The sequence below is a fragment of the Vicia villosa genome, linkage group LG1 (assembly GCF_029867415.1).
Source record: "Vicia villosa cultivar HV-30 ecotype Madison, WI linkage group LG1, Vvil1.0, whole genome shotgun sequence".
Classification (NCBI taxonomy): domain Eukaryota; kingdom Viridiplantae; phylum Streptophyta; class Magnoliopsida; order Fabales; family Fabaceae; genus Vicia; species Vicia villosa.
The window spans coordinates 173028460-173055236 of NC_081180.1; the positions used below are offsets into that span (position 1 = coordinate 173028460).

Sequence of the window (26777 nt, forward strand, 5' to 3'; positions counted from 1 at the left end):
GGGTTACTCTGAATACTTGCAAAATTTACATTCTTATAATGGTAATCAACAAATTCAAATTGCTGATGATAATAAACTTTCTATCACCAATGTTGGTGACATGAACTCTAACTTTTTGTGATGTGCTTGTATCACCCGGACTTGCTTCCAACTTATTGTCAGTTGGTCAATTGGTGGATAACAATTGTAATGTTATTTTTTCTCATGTTGGTTGTCTTGTGCAGGAGCAGGTGTCGAGGAAGGTGATCTTGAAGGAGCCTAAATTCGGAAGACTGTTTCCGCTCCAATTTAGTTCTAGTCATTTATCTTTTGCGTGTAATACTGTTTTGAACTCTTATGAGAATTGGCATAGAAAATTGGGCCATCCAAATTCTGTTGTTTGTCTCATTTATTTAAAACGGGTTTGTTGGGAAATAAACATGATTGTCATGCTTCTATTTTATGTTTCGTTTGCAAATTGGCCAAAAGTAAAATACTTCCCTTTTCGTCAGGTTCTCATTGTGCTTCTACTTGTTTTAAGAAGATTCATAGTGATGTGTGGGGAATGTCTCCTGCAACATCTCATGTTCACTATACATATTTTGTCACATTTATTGATGATTACAGTTGCTTTACTTGGATATATTTTCTCAGATCTAAGTCTGAAGTGTTTTATATGTTTCAGAGGTTTTAGACATATATTGAAAATCAATTTCAAGCAAGTGTTAAAAAATTTCGATCTGACTCGGGAGGTGAGTATATGTCTCATGAATTTTAGGGATACCTACAACAAAAATGGATCTTGTCTCAACGGTCTTGTCCCAATACCCCCCAACAAAACAGGATGGAGGAGCGAAAGAATCGTCATTTGCTTGATGTAACGTGCACCTTACTTCTTCAAGCTTCTGCGCCATCCCGATTTTGGGTAGAGGCTCTTTCCACAGTTGTATTCTTGATCAATCCTCTTCCTTCTACAATTATTGATTTTGATTCTCCCTTCTTTTGTCTTTTTAAAATTCAGCCTAATTATAGTGATTTACATACTATTGGATGTGTGTGTTTAGTTCATTTACCTACGTTTGAACAAAATAAGCTTGGAGCACAATCTATTCAATGTGCATTCATGGGGTATAGAAACTCTCATAAAGGTTTTGTGTAATATGATGTTTCTAATCATTATTTTTTAGTTTTTCGGAATTTTACATTTTTTGATAATCAATATATGTTTTCTGGTATGCCTCGATCTATAGAATGTTACAAACCATGAATCACATGTGCCAGACAACGCAGAATGTAACACCCTTCTAAACCCCTGCGGCAATTATTAAAATAATCAGAGTAAAACATGAAAATAAGGGTGCCACAATTAAAATTAAAATCCAAACATAAGTCATTTGTCATGCTTTATTAGGAATGATTCATCAAGAAATAAAACTCATGTTTATCACAACGGAATAATCCAACATCGCCAAAAAAAAACATTAAGACATAATCCAACACCAATAAAAATATAGTACATTCATTAAACTCTAAGCCTAACGTTCCCAGTGTTACAAATCAGAGCATGACACTGACGCTAACTATCGGACTAGCCTGTAAGCTATCCTCACTAAATCAAGAGTCGGTACTCCTCAATCTGAAAAATATCAACATGTAAGGGTGAGTCTCATTCACAATTAATAAATATTATGCATTCGTAAGCAATAAAATGTCTTAAGCATATTATCCACCCAATAATAATATATTCAGATTTTCATACAATTATTCAGCAATCATCCCAACAATCACATCACCAAATATAATACTGAAACTCATTCAATCATGTTATATCAATATGCGTATGAATGTACTGACTCTATGCATGTGGTACCAAACGTCGTGGGATTAACCCATCCGACCGATCTAAACATCACTAAGATACAGTCTTACCGACACAAATTCCACATAATGGGAATTATGTCCACCATTGATCCAAACATCACCGGGATCCATCACCAAAATGATTTATGAATGAATGCACACATATAACATACTAATAAAATCACCGATTTGATGCACCGAATTGTCTCACCATAACTCACCATTTTCATCACCGATAAAGTATGCAAATGTCTTAGCAATTATTCAATCAATTCACACATATTTATATCAAACATATCATCCAACCATGATAATATTCACGATAATTCCATCACTGTATCAACACATTGTCACATCCAAAATTATATGCACACAATGTTAGATTTTCATCCATATAATTAAATCGAGATTTTAAAATAAAATCGGGCCACTGCCCATCTCACCATTTTATTATATAGAATATTTAATTAGCTTCGCAACGCCCAAAACGGCACTTAAAACGGATAAATGGTTTAAAAGATACGAATTTTAGAAAATTATTATTTTTCAAAAATACACAGCGGTAACCGGTTACCTCAAATGGAGTGACTGGTTTCTGCCTCACAGACAGAACCAAAAACGCAATTTCAAATAGCGGTAACCGATTACCCCAATTCAAGTAACCGGTTACTGCCTTCCAGACAGCACCAAGAACACAAAAATACACAGTGGTAACCGGTTACCTCATCTCATGTAACTGATTACTTCACAACGAATAGCACTTATTCGTATACGTAACCTCAGGTAATTGGTTACCACCCCTAGGTAATTGATTACCTCGTACCTACAGCCCCAAAAACTCAATTTTTACAGCATCTAACCATTTCCAATTCAACCAAATTCGTACCGAAACGATTCCTACACAAAAACATCATCAAATCACATGTTATAACACAACTCTATCATATTCTAGGCATCAATTAACAACATACATATTCATCATACTCCAATTTCATCAAAATCATACAAAATTCATAAATTTACTCAAAACCTAACAATCCCCAAAAGTCAATATATATCAATCGAATCAAACGATAGCCTAATCAATCTTACTACCCTTTAACACATAATAAAGCTTAACCGGAAGAGTCCCCTCTTACCTTAGAGCTTGGTTTGGTTCTTTCTCTTCCTATGCTCTTCAGCTCTTTCACGTTCTTCTCTTTTCTTCATATTTTGCTCTTTTTCTTCTATTTCCTCTTTTTCACAATCTTCTCTATTTTATGAAAAATAGTTAAATAATTATTAAGGCCTACTCAATTAGTACCTCCTTCTTACTAAACACAACATAAATGCCCATTTAGCATTCTTTCACTATTTCTCAAAATCCAATTAATTAACTAATTCCAAATAATTAATTTAATTTCCAATTAAATTAATTCATGAAATTATGGGGTGTTACACAGAAATAAGTTCCCAATGCTCCTCCCGACACATATCCACCACCTAATCCTGAACTGGTCGAACCACGACATTCTAGTCGAATATCTAAAGCACTAGATAGATGTTCACCAGACAGATATGATTCCTCACATACTTCTCTGACTGCCTCACGGTCTAGCACATCTATTCCTACTTGTTATGCACAGGCTGTTAAAGACTTGTGCTGGATAAAAACAATGAATGAGGAACTTCAGGTTGTTCAAGAGAATTTTACATGGGATATTGTCTCTTGTCTCCTTGATATCAAACCCATAGGTTGAAAATGAGTGAATTCTGTGAAATTGAATTCTGATGGATCTCTCAACCATTTCAAGGCTCGATTGGTTGCCTTAGGAAATAAGTAGGAATATGGAATTGGTTATGATGAGAAATTTGCACTAGTTTCCAAAATGACATTTGTTTGTACGCTACTCTCTATAGCAGCTTCTAATGGGCGGTCTCTTCATCAAATGGATGTGAAAAATGCATTTCTTCATGGTGATCTGACACAAGATATCTATATAACTCCTCCTTAAGGCTTATTCTCGTCATCTAAGGGTGTGTGCAAGCTCAAATGCTCCTTATATGGTTTGAAACAAGCGCCTTGAGCATGGTATGAAAAATTCCGCTCCACTCTACTTGGGTTCTACTTTACTCAGAGTCAGTATGTTTCTTCTCTATTTATTCATTGAACGTCTACTGGAATTGTCCTACTTCTTTTGTATGTTGATGATATGATTGTTACTGGTTCTGATAATGCTTCAATTCAAAGCCTTAAACAACAGTTACAAGCATCGTTTCATATGAAAGATCTTGGTAATTTGCATTATTTTATTGGTCTTGAGCTTCACTCTACATCCAAGGGTATATTCCTCCATCAACACAATTATGCCACAGATCTAATTTATATGGCTGGTCTCCAATCGGCTAATTCAGTGGATACTCCTCTAGAGGTTAATGTTAAATATCATCATGATGCCTCGTGGGTAGCCTTAATTACTTGACTATGACTCGTGGGTAGCCTTAATTACTTGACTATGACTCGCCCTGACATATTGTTTTCTATTCAACAAGTAAGTCAATTCATGCACTCTCCTGGCCACCTTCACTTGGCAGCAGTTCTTCGTATAATTTGTTACTTGAAGGGAAGCTCTCATCGTGGTTTATTGAGTGCTTGTAGTGATGTCGACTAGGAAGGGTGTCTTGATACTCGATGATATGTCACTGGTTGGTGTATGTTTCTTGGCTCTTCATTAATCTCATGGAAAAGTAAGAAACAAGAGAGAGTCTCTAAATCTTCTACTGAATCTGAGTATTATGCCATGTCTGCTGCTTGTTCTGAAATAATTTGGCTTCGTGGTCTTTTGGCTGAACTTGGATTTCCTCAATTAGAGTCAACTTCACTTTATGCTGACAATAAAAGTTCCATCCAAATTATTCTGAATCTTGTTTTTCATGAACATACCAAACATATTGAAGTTGATTGTCACTCGATCCATGACACTTATGATAACCGGATAATATCACTTCCTCGTGTCAGTACTCAGTTGCAGATTGCAGATATTCTTACCAAGGCTTTTTCGCGTCCACGCCATTAGTTTCTTTTTAGCAAATTAATACTCATTGACAAGCAGCATCAATTTGATAGGGTGTGTGAATAAGAATTGATTTGTTCCTAGAATAAGGGTTTGTTCCTAGAATAAGGGAAACAAATCATAAATTGATTTGTTCTCATTAAATGTAATTATTTAGTGTAAGTACCGGTATAACCCTGTAACCTCTATATATACAAGAAATAATAATGAGAAAGGCATCAAGCCAAGAATTATTGACAGTGAACAGTGATAAATCTACACAATTTGGTATGATACATTTGTGATGGAATCGAAATTGATCGTATAATTGATGATTACAGTGGACAATGGTGGACCTGAGCTTAAGATGTGGAGGAGGAGAGGCTAGCCAGCAAGGGTAGCACTCCAAGGCTCAAGTCAGTGTGAGAAGGAGAAGAGTGAATGAAATTTTAATTTGAAATTGGTTACATGAGATTCTTTATGCGTATCCTTTATATAATTGAATGGTTATGAATTTTTTTCCTGATGGGACATATGTCGTACACAATGTTAGAACAAGTAGCCCAACAAGTTAAACCAAGTTTAGCACACAGATGGATAATAATGCAGAGTCAATGTAAAGTAGTAAAGAACACCAGATATTGGTAACCCAATTCAGTGAAACCACACCTACGTCTGGAGGGCACTCTACCCAAGAAAGAAAATTCACTATTAGTAGCTTAGTACACTTAGTCTTCTATGAACAACAATCTCTTGTTGTTCAATGCCTCTTCCTAACATTTCCCAATGAACTTCAATTTAGGACTCCTACTAAATATGAGATCCCTTCTCACTTTCTCTTAATCACTAACCCCTATTGATCAACTTTAATAACAACTCTATTTATTGTTAAAATTACAAAACAACTAAGACAAACCAACAGCTATGCCAAATTACTGAAACATAGAAGGGTGCACACAAATATTTAACTCTAACCCTTATTATGGCATTAACATGAAATACAAGTTACAAAGACTCAAACCCTAACATAAATAAACTATTCTTTGTGCACAAAATCCATGTCTCAAGAATGAGACTTGAGTCTGATTATATAGTAATGTCTTATGGGATTTTCTCCTTTGGATATCTGATTTGATTGCCTCTAGAAAATAGCATAGTTCGTTAGATATGATTTGTTTCTAATTCTAAAATATATCCAACAATAAGATAAGCTTTGTTTCTAATTCAAATTTAAATCTCTTTTAAATCTGATTTGAACGTCTCCAACTGTCAAATAAATCAACTAAACCTTTGCTAAAATAAATGCAACAAATCTGATCAAATTCTAACCAGAATTGTGCACCAAGAAACATCCATATGACATGTTGTCAAGGCTAGATGTTGCACTGTAGACATGTTGAAGCATCGTATTCAACATGTTGCACCAATACATCCAAATAAAATTTTTAGCTTGAATCTGTAGATATTATTTGTAGAGTGAATCTTGGATAGAATACCTAAAAACCATAACTGCAATAACATTTGTCTATTGTAAAAGACAAGATGTTGTAGCACACATGTTGGAACATCAGGTTTCACATGTGTTCATCTATACCAGAACCAGCTTGAACAAACTCCATGTTATTTTGCATAATGAAGTCAATCCTAAAAGGAACTTCAATCTCCCCCTTTGATAAATTTCGGCAAAACAACTCTCCAAGCATAAAACACAGTTGAGTACCAGACAAACCATACTCATAACACACATCAGTAGCAACAAAATTCAAATCATCAGAGCATATCAAGAGCAACAGAAGTCAGCAGAAATTTTTATCACTGACAGAAAATCATGAGGTAGTTACACACGCATGAGTTTGCATGTCAGGGGTCATGAGGTAGTTACACACACATGAGAATGCAACACTATCATTATTAAGCTCCAACACAATCAGTCTTGCAATCATTCAAGAGGAGTTAGTCATGCATGAACACACATCAGTTAGTAGTTAGTAGTCAAATATTTGAAGCTACTACTAGCACACAACAAGGCCAACACACGCAGATTTAGGCCAGATGTTACAGCATGTGTGCTTTCCACAGAAAACCAGTTATTACATGTTGTATCAGATAGTTCTAACCATGTCATGTCTCATATCTCTTTAGAAACAGCTACAGACTTCAACGTTATCATCAGTCACAGCACAAAACAAGTCAGTATGTTAGATTAGTGAGAATCATACTATCCCTAATACTATTACTCCCCTTTTTGCCACAATTTGGCAAATAAACATCCAGAAGAATCAGTCAAGAGTCAATATGGATGTTAGTATGTCAGTGTAACACCCTAAATCCCACACTCAATTTATCTAGAATTTAATTATAAATGCAAACCACTCAGGGTTAAATCAGCACATTTAAAACCTGTCATTGCATACTCACCTTCACTTAGAGTATCATCATAGTGGAATCAACATCAAAAAATCGAATAAAACATTTCAATTTATGACATTTAGTCTCATAAACTTCAATTTTATAACATAAACAAGGAGTTGTATTATTCAACTCTTAACAACTTTGAAACCTCAACAAACACATAAATAGTTAACTTCAACAAAACAAAACAAAACAAGTGAAAGCAGCGTTCCCAGCCCGATGTTACATGATCAGAGCAAGACCCTACTAGTAAAATGACAAACTAACGAAAGTCACTTCAAGAGCTATCTTCCACTTACTTCAGCAAATGCTACTTCTGAGTATCTGCAAGTTGTTCATGGCGGACAATATTAAAGCAAAGGGGTGGGAATACACTTCAATAATTAATGGTGAAAGCAAGCGGAAGCAGAATATCACATAACAACAAATACACACATTTATGAAATCAACATCACATATTAAGTATTCTCATCCAACGCCACATCAACAACAATTGATACAATGTGACACTTATGCAAATGTACTAAACACCGAATCAACATGCATGTGGTACCAATCATGAACACTCAAGTTCATCTCTCTCCTTGATCCCCATAGGATCACATTCCCTCTTGGAACCAGAGCACACCAAAATAGCGACCATCACCATAGGCAACGCTTCACTGATTTCCACTAGAACCAGCTACTCGCACCCAATCCATCATCATAGGATCGAGGCTCACAAAAAAGAATCGAAGTTTCTACAACATGAATGCATGACTCTCAGCATGCAACGACAATACATACACATTGGCCCCTCATTTGGATGTGTATGCCACCAACAACATAATCACCATAAACATAACATGTACATATATAAAAACATGAAACATCATTATAAACAACACCACATCAAATAATTCATGCTTAATTAACCATTAGCCATAATATATAAGCATCTCCATCATAATACGACAACATCATTTAACAACATCATCAATAACACCATTAAAATAAAATAAAAAATTGATTAAACCAAGTTTAATCATCAAGACTCATAAATATAGCCCCTAACAGTACCTAGCAACACCTCAAATCAGTATTCGACAACAAGAAATACATAATCAAAACTCAAATCCTCGCAATAGAGCTCATTATGCTCATTCTGTGTGCATGATGCCTTGGGCGTCACGAACATGATGCATGTCATCAACCTCAAAACACCAAATCGTCACTAGCGGACATCTTACTCACTATGTGCAACCAGATTCCCCGACGGCCTACCTGTCAGCGCCTTAAAACGCATGACGGCCATTATTGATCTACCAAACGCATATTTGTCTTTCTACACAGAGTGCGATTCTGCACTCTAATCTCACATCTCAGACATCCATAATTAGTCCAAAACATTACATACATGTTATATAGTCCTTTATAACATCTAATTGCATCAAAAGAACACCTTAATCCATGGTTTTTATACATAATATATTATTCTCAAGAGCTTCAAAGTTGCAACAACGGGGAGCACACAAATTACTTCACAAAATCATCCAACAACAACAATCATGGCATCAAAATTCAGAATTAGAATTAGAACACACAATCCTAAGGAGGTTAAGGGTCCTTCAATCTACCCCTCGTGTTTTAACACCCATTAGAGAAGCACATTCCACCTTACCTCAATTCCCAACAATGAAAATTATGGTTTGTTGATGAGTTTCTCCTTCCCAAAGCTCTAAGCCATTTTTCTCTCTTTTGCCTCTTTTCACTTTTTCACCAAAACACGTACTTCCGATTCTCATCATTCTACACTCTTCTTCTTAATAAAAGAAAAACATAATTCCCTAATTAGGATATTCCCTTCCCACCCTCCATATTTTCCTTAATTCCAAACTTGCCCTCAATTTCTCTACACACTCTTATTTTCTTATTATTTTATTATTCTAGTATATTCACTTAATTAAATTAAATAAACTCCTATTATTTAAATATCAAAATAATTATAAATAACTCTAATTTATTCCAACTAACTTCTACTCCCCCTCAACGCTCCTACCTCAAATTCACACACATCCCTACTTCATATAATAATTTAACTACCATGGCCCATCAATCAAATAAAATACACAAAATCACAAATTATTCATAGATAAATCGATTAAAATAAACTATTTGAAAATGGGGTGTTACAGTTAGCACATAAACGGTCAATCCTGAGTAAAGAAACCACAACGATTTAGAGAACAAATTGTTGTACACGATGCTAGAGCATCATGACAATTATTGGTACTAACTCTTAAAGGCTAGCAAGTAATTACAAAACCAAAACAAGATACGCCCTAATACAGGGGCAAAACAAAAACACCTAGAATCAACACCCAGCAGACTTATTCATCTATCCAACCTCTGATGCTCATGCATGTAATCAAGTTTTCACCAGCTTGAATCGATCCCTTCTTCAAGGATTTCATCTTCTTCACAAATTTCTTCCCAGTCACAAATGCTTTAATCGATGTAAAGCAAACTTTGAACTCTGGATAAACCATTAATATTTCATAAGAATATTCTTCAAAAACTATCTAATAAAAGAATCATATTTAATTATTTACTTCTCAAATTTATAAAATTGAATGGGTCAATGTATTTTCCATTTTCCCATTTTTTTTCTTTTCTTTTATTATCAAAATTTTGATTATATAAATTTAATTATTTGATATTTTAAGAAAATTACACTGTTATCTAATAAAAATATATTAATAAAAATTCATTAATAAAAATTCATTAATCTGTTATGTAATTAACAAAATTTTAAAAGATATGCCTAATTTTACGAGATACTATAACATAGAGGAAAGAGAAAAAATAGAGAGCATAAATATGGAAAATTTTGATTGAGTATATAACATCGAGTCAATAATACTTTTGACCTCAAACGCACAAATTGAATTATTATCATTAATCCTCTTTTGAATTCTACGTTATTTCATTCCCTCTGCAACACACTCACAATATCCCAAACACAAACACAACACAAACAACCGTGTCTTGTTCTTCTGTTTCTCATTCTCACCCTAACAATGTCCTCAAAAACCTTCATCGTTTATATACTATCATCTTTCTCTATCGCTCTTCTCTCGTCACTATTTCTCATGCATAATAACCAAACTCCATTCTCATCAGTATCATTATCATCAACCTCTATCCGTTATGGTTCTGGACCAGATAGAATTTGGCCGGTAAATATTTCTAGCCTTTTTTCTTCATCTAATATTTCACGTGCGTCAATCTTGATTATTTGTGTTTTATATGTATAGGAATTGAAACCGAGTTGGAAACTTGCTTTGGCCACGGTTATCAGTTTCTTTGGTTCAGCATGTGGAACCGTTGGTGGTGTTGGTGGTGGCGGCATTTTTGTTCCCATGCTTAATCTTCTTCTCGGGTTCGATGCCAAATCCGCTGCTGCTCTTTCTAAATGTAATAACAAACCACAATGTTTTCATATCATAGTGGATACTCTAGTCTAGGGTTTACATTAACACTTGCATACAGTTACTCTAGAATTTTTGAGACTCATGAGTTTGAATTGTTGTGGAATTGGTTTAGGTATGATAATGGGGGCGTCTGCGTCTTCGGTTTGGTATAATTTGAGAGTGGCTCATCCGACGAAAGAGGTGCCGATATTAGACTATGATTTGGCTCTTTTGTTTCAGCCTATGCTTATGCTTGGGATTACTCTTGGTGTTACTCTCAGTGTTGTTTTCCCTTTCTGGCTTATTACTGTCCTCATTATCATTCTCTTCATAGGTTTGTGTCTCTTTCTTTTATCTATGAATCAATTCTTGAGCCAGAAGAGAACACTGTTTTATTTATCCATTCATTGATTTTGTTTTTGTACAGGAACTTCTTCAAGGTCGTTCTTCAAAGGAATTCAAATGTGGAGGGTTGAGACTATTCTTAAGGTAAAAATAAAATTGACTTAATGAATGTATATTCTTATTATAATTCAATAACTGTCAACTCAAGTTTTATATTTATTTTGTAGAATGAAACTGCTAAGCAAGCTGCTTTGGTTAATTCTCATGGAGAATATGAAGCAGGTATACAAATTTACAAGTCATATGCTTTATTATTGTTTTGAATGGATTGTGCTAGTGACTCGGTTTTCCTGAAATTTTGCAGTTCTAATCGACCCGAGATATGAGCCATTGATTCCTAAAGAACAGAAATCAACTATGGTATGTTTTCTTGCATATGAGAAAATTTTTCATTTTGCTGTTTTCAAGAGGAACTAAGTTTTTCTTGTATGAAATCCAGCAAATTCTCTGTTTTAACCTTAAATGGAAGAGGATTCTAGTGCTGTTGGCTGTGTGGATTTCTTTCCTCCTAATTCAAATCATCAAGGCAAGTTTCCTCTCACTCGCTCGCTCACTCGCACAGGTCTATTAAGTTTTGTCTTCTTCATTTTTTACAATAAGCAATTCATTGTTGATTTGCAGAATCATGTAGAGGTCTGTAGCGTATGGTATTGGGTGCTATTCGGCTTGCAGGTTCGATCACATATCCTCAACTCATTGATGAATCATAGTAACAGCCTTGGTCTCATCGTAAAGCTGTATATGCAATGTGGTTAGACTTTGGCTAATTGGCAATGCTTGTGTCTTTTTTCTGTTTCAGTTTCCAATTGCACTTTTGGTATTCGGCTTTGAAGCAGTCAAGTTGTACAAGGATCACAAAAAGAGGAAGGGCACAGGGAGCTTAGAATACATATGCGAGGCTTCGATAGAATGGAGTGTTACATCACTTGCGTTTTGTGCTATTTGTGGTATTGTAGGCGGAATTGTTGGAGGCCTACTTGGTTCTGGAGGAGGATTTATTTTGGGGCCTCTTTTACTCGAGATTGGTGTCATCCCCCAGGTACATTATGTGATCTCATTCAATTATGCATCCCAATGTTTTGACCTGTGTTATCAATTACACAAGTTAGTACAAAATATATTGTCACATTGTGCTGTAGTGTCGCCATAGCGTTATTGTGTAACAGAATTCGCGCAACACTAGCGTTGATGTATAAGAAACTTGACTTCTAACAGATGTTTTGATGATTTAAATTGTAGGTTGCTAGTGCAACAGCAACATTTGTGATGATGTTTTCATCATCTTTGTCTGTTTTTGAATTCTACATTCTCAAGAGGTTCCCTATTCCTTACGGTACATTTCATCAACTCTTCAACCTTTGATCCATTTTCAATATCTTATCAATACAAATGTAACAACTTTTGTCAACTTCATTGTATTTTTATGCAGCATTATATCTCATCGCAGTGTCCGTTTTGGCCGGCTTCTGGGGACAATTCTTTGTAAGAAAATTAGTTGCATTTCTCGGGAGAGCCTCACTCATTGTATTCATCCTCTCCGCTGTTATTTTCGCTAGCGCTCTCACCATGGGTAAATAATCGAAAACCAACCTCAATTTCTAATCTATGTACAAAGATTTTTGCACAAATGCTAATATTGATGTAATACATTTTTCTATTTCAGGTATTGTTGGCACTGAGAAGAGTATTCAAATGATACAGAACAATGAATTCATGGGATTCTTAGGATTTTGTACCTCTTAAGTGGTTTAGAGCAAAGTAGGAATAGCAAACAAAAGGAAAATCAAAGGGTTCTTTGATGTTGGTTAATGTCTGTTGACCAACATGAATGTGTATATGAATCTCTAGGTAATTTTTTTGTAATCAACAAAGATTAGAAAAAGTTAGTGCCTATGTTAGTTTTCAGGGTTTAATTATGGATACCATAGAATATACTTTTCTCATTTCCTCTAAATTTATAGTTTGGTTACAATATATATGGTGCAGAAGTGTTGGGATCTGATTACCACAAACAGATTTCATGATGATGGTGTCTTCAACCAAAAGAAACAAAAGGAAATATTATTGTCATAATCTCTGTCTTGTCTGTTGGATTTTGCCAACAAGTTGAATGAATTGAAATTTTTGTATTGATACAGATTATTCATTCTGTCGAAATTAATGTACTTTATGTTTTTTTCTTTTGTTTTGTTTCGGAAAAATGTCCCTTATGTGTATGTTGGAAACTTGGATTTTTGTTTCTTAGTGATGCTTAGAGTACTATAGATGTCGACATGTTAATAAATTTCCTCGCCTATAAGTTTCCTCACCTATAGCAATAGAATAAATAATTGAAATCATGTGATACATGCGCAAACTCAATTTATTTAAATTTACACAAATTTAGTTTGCATATGTACATATAATTCCAATATAGGTACAAGTAAAATTTGATATTAATGTTCACATATTATTCACAAACACATAAACACAAAATATATAATAATTTCTTTATCCACCCTCATGTTTAGCAAAAAATCCAAAATACTCCTAACTTCGGAAATGCATTTCCGAAACTTTTTTTTTTCAAAATTTGTCTTATTTCGAAAATGCACTTTCGAAAACACGAAAAAATGTGTTTTCGGAGATGCATTTCCGAAAACACCCTTTTTGAGGAGAGTGGTAATTTCCTAAACGATTTTAAAGTTAAAAATTATTTTACTAACTTATATAAATTAAAAAAAAATATAATTTCATAAGTAAATTTTGAATTATATAGAATTAAATATAAAATTTATTCATTAAAGAATAAAGAAATTTCCTAAATTTATTAACTTAGACAATATAATGTTAAGGCTCATGCAAACGAGTGCCTCGAGTTATTGGTTAAGGATTTCCAAATATAAAAAATATTCTAAAAATAAATTATTTATTTAAACTTGCAATATATTGAATACAAGTGTTTTAAAAAAATCATATCTTTTATTTCTTATAATAGTCAATTATTTTAATTTTCATTATATTTAATAAAAATATTTACTAAACAAAATATATCATTTCAAACTCTTAACCAATGTCGATGGGGCACTCGTTAGCATTGCCCTAATGTTAATGGAAGGTCTTTAACTCATTTTTAATCATTTAAAACTCCACACTTATAATCATCATTGATTTCAGCACCGAAGTTTCTGAAAGTACACCCCACCATCAATTCGTAGCAGAAGAATGTATCATAGTTCGTCGCTAGATCCTCATTCACCTCAAATATGTGAATTAGATATGTATCTCTCATATAATTTGACATCTACTATGGTGGCCAAACCTACAAGCATGCTTGAGGGTCAGACCTTCTATCCCTTTAGGCCTGAGTAGAGAGATATTATTCTAGTACACTAAAAAGTTCCACATTATTTGAAAATTGAAATCAAAGATAGTTTGTGTACAACAATTACAGTCTTCAATCCAATCAGACACATTTTCTAACATGAAGAGTTACAAAAGATGGTTGGTGGATAAATTAATATCACTATTTTTTAAGTCAAGGTGGAGGTTTTTGAAATATATTTTAAAAACACGAAAAGAAGGAAAATATATTTTGATATTACTGATTAGTCATTATTTTTATTAATTTATATCAACATATTTGTTCGCTTTCATAATTATTTATTGCTTTAAATAGTTAATTAAGTAGATTTTTTAAAAAAATCACAAATTAGGTCTTACATGATTTAATGAAATTTTCCTTGTAATAATCGGTTTGGAAATGTTTAATATGTTTGTAGGTCTTAGAAATCAAGAAAAGAACTAGAAGAGAGAAAAGAATTGTGTCCAAACACGTCTAAAACGGGTCGTGGACCGTTAGACAGGCCCACGCACCGGCCATAAAGTGGCGGGTTGGATTGGAATTTTGGACCCGCCGCTCACCAAAACCCGCCCTACCAAAACTCGTCGTTCGCCAATGCTTGTCAAAGTCCGCCTCGCCTATTCATTCAGCCTTTCCCGCCTTAAGTCCGCCTTTTTTTAGTTAATTCTAGTAATTTTAATTCTTAATGGTTTAATTTATACATTTAATTGTGAATATATGGACATTTTTTAAGTAAAATTTGTTAAAAAGATGTTTTTTAAAAAGTTGTTCTAAAAAATAAGTGAAAATTTCAATTGAAATGTAAAAAAAAGTTTATTAGTCTATTAAAAATTAAAAAAATAGGCAGAAAAGCCCGCCAATCCACCATTTTGGCGGGGCGGGCTTGATTTTGAGGCCCATCTCGACTTGTCGGGCATGTCCGTCCCATTCTTTTTTTGGCAGGCATAAGGCAGAGTGGGGCGGGAGGCCCGTTTTGCCACCCCTAAATAGAGCCAAATATCTGAACACCCAAGAAGGTGTACACAAGCAAAATTCATCTCAGGTCATATATGTATGCAAGCTATAATATGCGTATGGGGAACCTAAGGACAATAATTCAAGCAGTCTCCAAGCATTCATATTCCCAGCACACTCTGGTAAAGCATCTAGAGGCCCAAACCTAATACAGACGTGTACAAATCAATGTAGCATCCAAACATCTACCTAGGCGTATGCAGGTAAAAACAACATCTGACAAAAGGCGTTGAAATGTCTGAACACGAGCTTGTATACTCATTTACAACTATTTAATAAGTAAATTCTATTTTATCAGATTATCTTAGATATTGACAAAAAAAACTATTGAGTGAATCAAACACATTAGGAGCGACAAGGAGTATAGTTCAACGAAGTTTGAAGTTCTTCATATCTTATTTATGTGTTATTTCTATAATTCTGTAAATATCTTTTGTTAATATTATGAATAAATAAGCTCTAGTGTTAAGGATTGACAAAAGGTGTTGAAATGCCTGAACACGAGCTTGTATACTCATTTACAACTATTTAATAAGGAAATTCTATTTTATCATATTATCTTAGATATTGACAAAAAAAACTATTGAGTGAATCAAACAAACACATTAGGAGCGACAAGGAGTATAGTTCAACGAAGTTTGAAGTTCTTCATATCTTATTTATGTGTTATTTCTATAATTCTGTGAATATCTTTTGTTAATATTATGAATAAATAAGCTCTAGTGTTAAGGATTAGTTATTATCACTAGCAGATGCAAGCATGTAGGTTTGGGGGCACTAACCGCCACAAAGCAAATGAAATTAATGGTGTTCGCGGTACGATTTGGGCGGTTTTGACGAAAAAATCATTCGAACCGCAAGAAAAAAAATCGTGCGGTTTGGTTCAATTCGGTTGGCTTTCAGAAAAAAAATCGAACCAAACCAAACCAATGCGGTTTGGTTCGGTTTTTTACAAATATTTTATTGAGCCATACATAGACATATAGAAGACAACCTATCTTTGTATTTAGACATTACTATCAAATAACAACAAAAATCGTCATATTTTAACAACAACTTTCCATTTAATATGTAAAAATTAAATTAGACAAAAGTGGAATAATAAACATAAAATAATAATATAAAACAATATAAAAATTATTATAATGAAACAAAAAAATAGAAGAGACGAGAGATTAGTGAAGATGAAAAAGAAAAAACAAAAGAGTTGAGAGATTAGAGAAGAAGATGTGCGATAAAAACGAAACTGAAATACAGAACATTTGCATAAAAATGAGAAGGTGAAAAAGAAAGAATATAAGAGAGTAGAGATTAGAGAAGAAGACGGAAGATGGAAGATGTATGTGACAAATAAGGCGCGATAATGATATTAGAGATTTGAGAAAATTGGGACTGAAATCATATGTGTAAGGATAAGAAAATTGTTTGTAATCATAAGGTTAAGGTATAAAAGGTTTAAGTTTGGGTTGGATGTGAGTTAAGTAAAAGTTAGGTTGTAACATAATGTGGTTTCATTGGGTTTAGTTCGGTTTACAAAATACAAACCGCAAATCGAACCAAACCGTACAATTTTGTTAAAAGATGACTCAAACAAATCCGAACCAAATGCGGTCTTGTGTGGTTTTGGTTTAGTTTGATTTGCATTTTTTCATTGGGTTGGTTTGGTTTTTAACACCCCCTAAATGAAATTAATTGAAATTATGTTTAAATTTGTACTCTTCTATATAAAAGATAAGTTATTGCCACTTTAAATTAATACTTTTAATGAAATTAACACTGATTTAAATAATATATCCTTCTATTTTCACCACTTCTTTAATTCTAAGCACATAAAATTACACAAAATAAATTGTATTTTGAAAATGAAATATTGTCCTAAATATTATAGATTATTGTAAAAAAAAATTGTTTAAAATAATGTATCTCATAAAATTTTAGAACATTTATTTAAAAGAGTAACATAGGAATAACAAATCAAAGGGTTCGCATATATTGGTTAACCTCGGTTGACCAACAATCCAACATGGACATCTATATCTCTATATAATTTTTTGTAATCAATAAAGATTAGAAAGATAGTGGCAATGTTAGTTTTCAAGTTTAAATTTTGGATATCATACTTAAAACTTTTTCTTATTTCTCTTAGCTCATCAACTCAACTACTACCTAACACTTTAGTTTTTCTTCTCACATGTAAAAATAATTGTGGTTTAGCATTCTAGTGGCATACAAATACATTATTGTGATGTGCCATTTTTTTATTTGTTTTTTTATTGGGAGAATGAGATGATGAGACTTTATGTTGGAGGGGGATTCGTCATTCCTCCCTCCAGCTCTATTAATAGAAAATATATTATTTTAAAATTTATTCAATCAATGTATTAGATTTAATAATAATTCAGATATATTAATTATTTAATAAATTTAAAGAATAAATTATCTCTAATAAATAAGACGAGACCCGTGGGAGTAGGGGTGGTAAAATGGGTCGTGGCCTGTCGGGCCGGCCTGCGTATCCGCCAAAAAATAGTGGGTTGGATTGAGATTTTAGGCCCGCCCCGCCAAAACCCACCGCCCACCATATCCGCCCCACCAAAGCCTGCCCCTTCTCTAAAACTCGCTCTTTTTTAGTTAATTCTAATATTTGTAATTCTTGATGGTTTATTTTATATAGTTATTTATAAGTATATGTAATAGTTTTTTAAGTAAATTTGTTAAAAAGTTGTTTTTATAAAAAACTATTTTAAAAAATAAGTGAAAGTTTAATTAAAAGGTAAAAAAAAAAATTATTAATCTATTAAAAAAATATAAATATAAATAAAAATAGGAGGGTAAATTCGCCGCCCGCCAATCCGTCATCTTGGCGGGACGGGCATGACTTTTATACCTATTTTATTTCGCTGGCATGCCCGCCCTGCTTGTTTTTTGGAGGACATAAGACAAGACGGACGGGGCGAGCAGCCAATTTTGCCACTCTTACGTGGGAGTAAATTAATATTTTCAGCATATTTGAATGTTCCTAAAATAAAGATACCTGAGATATTCTTAAAAAATAAGTGGTCCCAAACTGAAAAATAGTATATGTTGTTCAATATACTTTTGTTCTAACATGGACCTTACAAATGAATTAAGAAATAAAAAGCTCATGATATTTTTCTCATTTCCACCAATTTTCTAGTTTGGCAACAATGTGGTGCAGAGCTGTTGGGATATGATTACCACAAACAGGTTTCATGATAATGGCCTCCAACCAAAAGATAAGAAGAGAAAAAAAAGAAAAAAAATATCAGTCATAGTCTTTGTCTATTCTTGTCTATTTGGATTTATTAAAAAAGTTCAATGAATTGAAATTTTGTATTGATAGAGATTATTCCTTGTGTGGACATTAAGGTACTTTATGGTTTTTTGTTTTGGAAATATGTCCATTGTTGTGATGTTGGAAATTTGGATTTTTGTTCCTTAATGGTGCTTAGAGTATAGGAAAAATGTCCCATGTCTACACATGTAGACATTGGTGGTGGTAGTACTATTTGGATTTGAACTTATTGATTATATGTTAATAAAATTTCTCACTATAGCTCAATAAAATGTGGTAAAGTGTTAGTATGAAATCATGTATAAAATATATATACATTCTAACTAGTAATAAAAAAAAATTAAAAAAAAAACTCTACAAGATTGTTTGAGTTTTGAGGAAAGAGGAAGGGAGAATTTTAAAAAGTGATCTTTTTTTTAAATATAGAAAATCCTTAATATTTTTTGAAAAAGCTTAAGAATTAAAATTTTTTTAAATACTTTTGAAATAGTTAATTTTTATAAATCATAAAAATATATATTTTTTAGGAATACTTATAGTATTGAAAATTAAAATATTTATTTTTAAAAAATATGTATTTTTTTATTTAAAATCTTTAGAGAGTCCAAACACTCGTTAAAAGCCCCAATAAAATGAAGTTCTTAATTGTCACAAGTTACATAAACATAATTAACTAGTGTCTTACCCGTGCGTTCGCACGGGTACCCGTCGTGTTTGCGCATTGTGGTTGAGGAAAATTAAAGATGATAGGGAAAATTAAATTTTGAGAGGATAGGTTAATATAATAATAAAATATGTTTGTAAAAGAAAAATATTTTTTGAACAGTTTGGGCCCAGGGTTAGGTTAAAATAAATAAGTTAATAAAGTGATATAATAGTTTGGGCCTAAGATGGTAAGCTCCATGTCCAAAAGAGAGTCGGTAACCTAATTTTATTCCTTCAGTTAATAGAGTAGGATTAATAGGCCTAAAAGGTATTAGTAAAAGACTAAATTTTGCTTAAAATGAGTAAAATTATAAAAATACTAATATTAAAAAATTGAATATTGAAAATAAAAAGTAATTAAGAAAATAAGTAAATATTGTTTTAGATTGAATAATACAATTAAGGATGCAATATTTCTTAAATATTAAGGTTCCATTGAAAAATAATTGGTTTTAAATAAAAGAATAATAAAATTGTTATTTTAATATTCAAAATTTTGATCACTAACTTCGTGCTCCCGTTAATATTCAATATTTTTATCAGTAACTTTATATTCCCGTTAATATTCAATATTTTGTGGGTGTTGTTATTGTTCCCTTTAAAATTAAATATTTTGATCATTTTCATGTTTCCGTTAATACTCAATCATTTGATCAGTAACATCATTTTCTTCAAATAGAAAATTGATCTAATTATATGAAAATGTTTTTTATATTCGATCTCTGCCTATAATTGAACTAATTAGTCTGAAATAATTATTAAATATATTTTATTCTTTTAATGAAAAACTATTGATACTCTATAATACTTCAACTAAAGTTTTTTTGAATTTCTTAAATAATTATTTATAAATCGACTAAAATGATTGAGTCTCCTACGGTTCATGATAAGATTTTTATAATAAAATAAAATTTAAATTCATATTAGTTAAGTTTTTCTAATAAAACTAATATAAAACAACATTCAATCAATTAATATCGCTACTATACAAACATGATAGTAAAGTCCAATGGATAAACATCAAACCAAACTACATGGTGGGTGAGATAGATGAAAATTTCATGCAAATGGGTTATGAGCAATTGAAAAGGTTACATAATTATCCAAATAAAAAATTATTTAAATCCTTTAAGAAAATGATTTGCTTAAAGAAATCCCAACCTTGTGTGCTTCATAAGTTTTACAATAAAAACTTACTATTAACTATTATGTAAAACAAAAATGTTCAACATCCAGACAAAGTTGAAATGATTATACTGAATTGTCAATCCCCTTAACAGAACCAACAGAATTATAACCAACTATAACCACCTTAATCCTCACCCTTCCAAATCCCTCTACATAAACCACTTCCAAGTAATTCCAAAGCAGCTCCCTAAATTGATTCAAAAACCATGCTTTTGCCTGGAAGTTAACAACATTGCAGCGGAAAACAGTGACTCATAATTGAATACTCTTTGAATAAAATGTTAATTCCACTCACATGAAGGAAAATTAGATACAGCTGGTTTAACAAAATGAAGAGATATCATATTAAACAATAGACACACTATAGATTATTACAAATAAGCGCGAGACGTTCCAGATAATTCTAATAAGCGTGAGACATCCCTTGCTTCACATCAGCCAATTTCTTCTCTATTATCTCGGAAGCAACTTGAGAATAAACCTGTACATATGATGATACTGACATTGTTATATTGATTTTTGCCGATTACCATGGTTCTAAATTGCAGTATGCAAACCAACGTAGTTGCATTCATCTGTACACGTTCACATTATGAAGAAACTATAATGTCAACCGTAACTGCATTTTAGATTTAAACCTATACAACCTTCTATGTTTGTGTATGTGAGCTTACCAGACCAATTGCAAAGAGGTTTCAGAAGAACAAAGATGACGACCAGTCCAAGGATCCAAGTTGGCACCAAAGAAGGTCCTTCAAATTATGCAGATGGGGCTGAATCATAATGAGCATCAATTCAAGGAGAGAAAACCAAGACCTGCAAAGGACCCAGCCAAAAAAATTTATCTGATTAGATAAGTACCTGTCAATGCTGATTCCAATTGCTCAAACTAACTAACTCGAGCACTTATAGAGACAATGGAGTGTATGTTTGGAATCACGCTGAGTTTGACGAAATCATAGTAGCAGTGTGAGTTTGTCGAAGCTTTAAAATGTAGCTTTTTCCAAAATCAGCGGCACATTGATACTGCTAAACTCGCTATCAATCCAATCATGCATTGACTGACTAAAGATAGGAAAATAATTGCTCACATGATGTATGACCGCTTGGGAAACTCTTATGTACTTCTTTTATATCACTAAACTTTCCATGAAAAATCACACCTCCCAATGCATCATACACCTATAAGTTTAATCAAACAAAGGGTTAATGACCACTTTCCTCAAAACATAAGCTCGCATCCTCATCATAAACAAAACTATCAAGACAATGACAACAATAAACAATAAGAAAAAAACACAAACCAATCAAGTTAATTAATGACAACAAATGATATGATACTTGCATAATTCCTATTACCTGTATTCCATCAGGAAAGCAACGCCAAAAGAAGTCGGGCCGTGGCCTGCCAACAACGTCTTTAATTGAATCAGTCAACACTTCAGTTATCAGAACAGCAAACAGAAGGCCTGTAATGTAACAATGAAACATTAACAGCCATATTTTTACCAATTCTATATATTCACCAATTCTTCAACATAATCTGTCACTTAATGTATATAACAATCCATGACTGCAAAATTTACCGAGAACACTGGTGCAAATCATAAACATCTCTCCTACGCATATAAGTTAAATTAGGATTTACACATGAATAGTGTGTAATAATCATTTCAAAGAGTGTAATAATCATTTCAAAGACTGTAATGATAATTTTATAAATAAACAAACACTAAACAAAACAAATCAAAGAAAAATTGTTGATTAAACACTAAAAAATTAAACATATGCATGCATGATTACAGAAAGCTTGAGAATAATAACCTACATGTGCAATAAGTCTGACATAGTAACCATAACTTTCTTATGAAATAAGTATGAACATAGTTACCTAATTATTAATTATACATCCCCCTGCAATCTATGGCAGTCTTTACAAAAGTTACAACTTCACCAAAACCGTGTAAAACCTGTCATGCATAACCCAATTCAAAAGTAGTCTTTCGATAATTTAAAGTAATGGATGAGAAACACTTATCTTTCGATGGTGGCATCGACATAGTTCCAGCGTCGTGATTCTGATTTGCAGCAGCGAATTTCCACGAAAGCCCTCTTTGTTCCTCGAAATTAGTTTTTACAAAATTCTTGTTCTGCAATGTTTTACCGGGTTATCTACAGTTTTCATCATTTTAATATGTTGTCGAGTTTTGCGTCGGGGACGATCATGTTCGTAAATCCAGGTTTGATGGGTGTCGATCTCATGAAAAATCTCCTGATTCTAATGCTCCTAATATAATTACATCAACCGTATAAAACAAATGTTTTAAATAATGGCATATAAAATCCAAGAGTCATAGAACTTAAGGCAAATGAGGCCCAAAGAATTTGCAACAACCTGTGATCATTCTGGCTGTCTCAATAACTGAACTTGGTAATCCTGCCTCTTCTGCTAAGAGAAGCCCATAATGGGGGATATGCTTTGGTCCTTCCTTAAGTTGAAACAAATTAAAGAAAAATATTAGTTTGAAGATAGTAATCTGATGCAAGAGGAAAAGGATAGAGAATTAGAGATACCACCTTGAACTCCAAATGGTTGTTTTTTAATTCAACATGAAAGTGATGAATTTTCACGTTAGGATAGATTGTTGCTAATTCCGATATATTCTCCATATGAGTGGCAAATATGGTATACCTGAAGGAAGATGATAAATATGGCTAAGAAGGCCGGAAGGTTAATCATATAAATATGTTCCTTTGACCATTCAAGCATTCAACATCGTAAAACACACGCCCAATCACAGATTAGAATCATATCATATTCATACCGTAATATCAAGATGAGTCTTCACCGATGCTTGCTCTTTCACCAATTTCTCTACAAATGAAGAAACCAAATCTATATAACTTTACACATGCACCTTCACACCTACACAAAATCAAACTAACAGTAAATATCCCCCAAAGTAGGAAGAATTGAGTGAAATAAATAGGAAGAATTGAGTGCATTTCAAGGCTAACTATCCTTTTCCACCATTTTTCTGTCAAATGATGTTTCTTAAAAAAACAACATAAAGTTCCCTCTTGAACCCTGGGAAAAATCAAAAGCATGCACAGATGAGAAGGATTAAAAAGATTAAGGACCTATGAACAAACTATATCCTGTGCAGTGACTTTCTTAACAATACCCATTATATACCTTGGAACAACATACTCGTTACAAAACTGCAAAACCAAACAGAAACTTCATCAGATTCAATAACCCTAAACAATAAATGTTGAGTACATAAGAAAAACATGACATAAAAGTAACTGGTAAAAACATGCCTTGTACATATTTAAATCATGGTTTGCACACGTTTAAATGCAAAAGAAAAAAATATAAAATCATTTTCCAGCAGTGACTTTCTTAACAATACCCATTATATACCTTGGAACAACATACTCGTTACAAAACTGCAAAACCAAACAGAAACTTCATCAGATTCAACAACCCTAAACAATAAATGTTGAGTACATAAGAAAAACATGACATAAAAGTAACTGGTAAAAACATGCCTTGTACATATTTAAATCATGGTTTGCACACGTTTAAATGCAAAAGAAAAAAATATAAAATCATTTTCCAGCAATTTCAATATTTTGGAGATCAATATGATTTGCCTTCTCTACAGATGTAACCGCATTCTCAAACCTGCAATACACCAATAATTGATTATTCACACTGCAACATAAACCATTGACACCTTAGAATTTTCCAATGAAGGTTAGTAATACTTATAGTATCGTGTCTAAACTCACCTTCCGAATGCGATCTGAATCTGTGTTCTGACATAGAAGGAATAAGCTTCAGCAAACATCCCAAAATATATTGCTTCAAAAGGTGAATGATTAATTTGTGGATCCGATTTCGGAGCATGTGACAAAATTAATTCTGCATCATCAATTTGATGAAGTTTCAAAAGGGCTTCTGCTCTACACATAAAGAGTTGTACATTCAATTTCCAACAGATCAAAATAGAGAGTCAAAAATTAAAAAACTAAAATGGCCATAACTGCAATTAATAGGTCCAATGAAAATCTCTTATCATACCTAGAACAATTGGATATACCATTCGATTCGTCATTCCTCAATAATTCTTCATCATTGCCATTGGATTCAAAGATAGGAAGAGGTCGCCCTCCTGGTTCTGGTTCCAGATCTAAGAAGAGAAGAACATACAATCCCATACGCTCCCCGACCAATCGGCTTAAACGGCACATATTTAGTGTCGATCTCAAATAGCATATGCCACATGGAATAATAATGCTTCCCTTCCGCTCTTATCCTGTTTGGAAGCTCAATTGGAGTCGCCATTTCCTACCAATCATCAACGACAACAACATCATCAACAAATAACAATCGTGATTATAAACAATTCAATACAGAGTGAAAAGAATTAGTTTGGTAAATAGTTAATATTGATTATTATTACTAAAAACCCAAATCCTTCTAGAGTTGCAACACGGAGCACAGCTTGAATGAAAATTAAACAGAAGCTAAACCTTAAACTCCAATGGTTCCTCCAAATTGGAGAACCGTTAGCTTAATCGGAGAAACCCAAATTGAAACGAATCGCCATCTGAAATTCAAAGCATAAACAAAATCAAAATTATGTACATGTTGCTCTTCTTATCTTCTTTGCTGCCAAGAGAAGTTTGCTCATATCACCAGACAGAGCTGCAAATACAATGTAACAAATTTCACAAAGATAGTAATTTAGAGACTAATCAACCCTTCTAAACGAAAATACTCGTTCACACATGTTTATCTTAACCAAAAGATCGTAAATTCACTTCTAAATCGTCTAAAAGACATCATTCCAAATGAGTATAAATGTCTAAATATGAACCATTTATAAATGTCTAACCTGATTTTCAATGTCTCAACCATCAGAGCAATACTCCCTGATCCCATATCAACAAAACCAGTTATCCGAGTCTCCAATTCTTGCAGCAACAATCTTCCTGAAGTAGAAAAACAAAACTACTTCAACAAACACTCACTTGAACTCAGAATTCTCATTCAGTTCAAATCAAAGAACCACAAACAAATCACCGATCAATCAATGATGGTCACAATTCAGATAAGGAATCAATCTAAATGCACAACAATCAACCACAATCTTAAAAACCAAATCTTTAAAAAAACAAAAGCAGAGCAAAATCGATCATAAAATGCACATGAAAAGAATCTATCTAATCTGCATCAAAAAACAAACCTTATCTGAAAATTCAAACAAAACCCAATAATTGCTTCGATCAGGGTGCAAATGGAAGCTTGTTGACGGATCCGCAACACCGGAAACACCAATTGTTGTACAGTTTCCATATCAGTTTTCGTATCAGTTTCAAGTCAGATGCAATTTCAGACCAAAATTCAGCAGGATCCTCAATGGATCTCTTATACATCTGCAGATACTAACAAATTCCAAAACAAACATACACTAAACAAAACTCAAAAATTTTAATGAAAAAAATTAAAAAAAATTAACATCAAAATCCATAAAAACTATTGATGAAAAGAACCTGTTCCGGTCATCGAACATGTGCTTTGGAAGCGAATTCTTCGCTGGGAAGAACATAATCTTCTTCTTCGTTAGCAATATTTTCACCGAGAATTACAACATTCAAATGAGGAATTTTATCAGCACCAGATGGAAGAATCTTCATCGATTCCAAATGGCTTTAAGTAATTGTTAGTTCAATGGTTCGAAGCCATCAAATTCGTTCTTCCATTTCCACAATTAATGTTACAGAGAAGAGAAGCAGAAGAAGAACAAAATCACAATAGGGATCGATTGAAGAAGAAAAGGGTTAGAATTTGGGGAAATTTTGTTACCCGTGCGAGAGAGAAAGGATGAGAGAAAGGATGAGAAAGGATGGTTGGATATGAAGATTGAAACGTTTCGTGATTGTAACCGCTGATGAATGGTTGTGAACGATAAAATTGGATTGAATGAAATAAAGGAAATAGAAAATTGGAAGAAGAAACACTGTAACTGTCAAAGGCTGATGTGGATTATTGTGGGAAG

At 33.1% G+C, this 26777-nt stretch overlaps 2 protein-coding genes and 2 long non-coding RNA genes across 6 annotated transcripts; 1 reads left to right on the plus strand and 3 right to left on the minus strand.

The window, feature by feature from the left end:
* Positions 1-10167: 10167 nt before the first annotated feature.
* Positions 10168-13297, plus strand: LOC131620463 (sulfite exporter TauE/SafE family protein 4-like). 2 transcript variants are annotated; one of them, XR_009289130.1, is made up of 13 exons: positions 10168-10501; positions 10580-10739; positions 10869-11069; positions 11163-11224; positions 11308-11362; positions 11445-11500; positions 11580-11666; positions 11762-11812; positions 11940-12179; positions 12380-12473; positions 12570-12710; positions 12804-12988; positions 13127-13297. XR_009289130.1 is itself a non-coding variant. In XM_058891543.1 (12 exons), exons 1-12 carry the CDS (start codon positions 10343-10345, stop codon positions 12881-12883), a joined length of 1386 nt encoding a protein of 461 aa, XP_058747526.1. In that variant the 5' UTR covers positions 10168-10342; the 3' UTR covers positions 12884-13297. The 2 variants fall into 2 exon arrangements, 1 of the variants encoding a protein (XP_058747526.1); XM_058891543.1 differs by having other exon boundaries at positions 12804-13297.
* A 7547-nt stretch (positions 13298-20844) lies between these two features.
* Positions 20845-23107, minus strand: LOC131620472 (uncharacterized). Its single transcript, XR_009289131.1, has 5 exons — positions 22598-23107; positions 22066-22175; positions 21798-21888; positions 21381-21522; positions 20845-21187 (listed from the first exon to the last, which is right to left on the minus strand). It is a non-coding gene; the product is annotated as an uncharacterized LOC131620472 (long non-coding RNA).
* Positions 23108-24051: 944 nt separating this feature from the next.
* Positions 24052-25529, minus strand: LOC131620480 (TPR repeat-containing thioredoxin TTL2-like). 2 transcript variants are annotated; one of them, XM_058891576.1, is made up of 4 exons: positions 25249-25529; positions 24797-25063; positions 24505-24673; positions 24052-24397 (listed from the first exon to the last, which is right to left on the minus strand). In XM_058891576.1, the coding sequence occupies exons 2-4, from the start codon at positions 24828-24830 to the stop codon at positions 24322-24324; spliced, it is 279 nt and encodes a 92-aa protein (XP_058747559.1). In that variant the 5' UTR covers positions 24831-25063; positions 25249-25529; the 3' UTR covers positions 24052-24321. The 2 variants fall into 2 exon arrangements, with proteins under 2 accessions (XP_058747559.1, XP_058747550.1); XM_058891567.1 differs by having other exon boundaries at positions 24076-24397; positions 24505-24678.
* Positions 25530-25568: 39 nt separating this feature from the next.
* LOC131620488 (uncharacterized) lies at positions 25569-26777 on the minus strand. Its single transcript, XR_009289133.1, has 3 exons — positions 26272-26777; positions 25965-26163; positions 25569-25710 (listed from the first exon to the last, which is right to left on the minus strand). It is a non-coding gene; the product is annotated as an uncharacterized LOC131620488 (long non-coding RNA).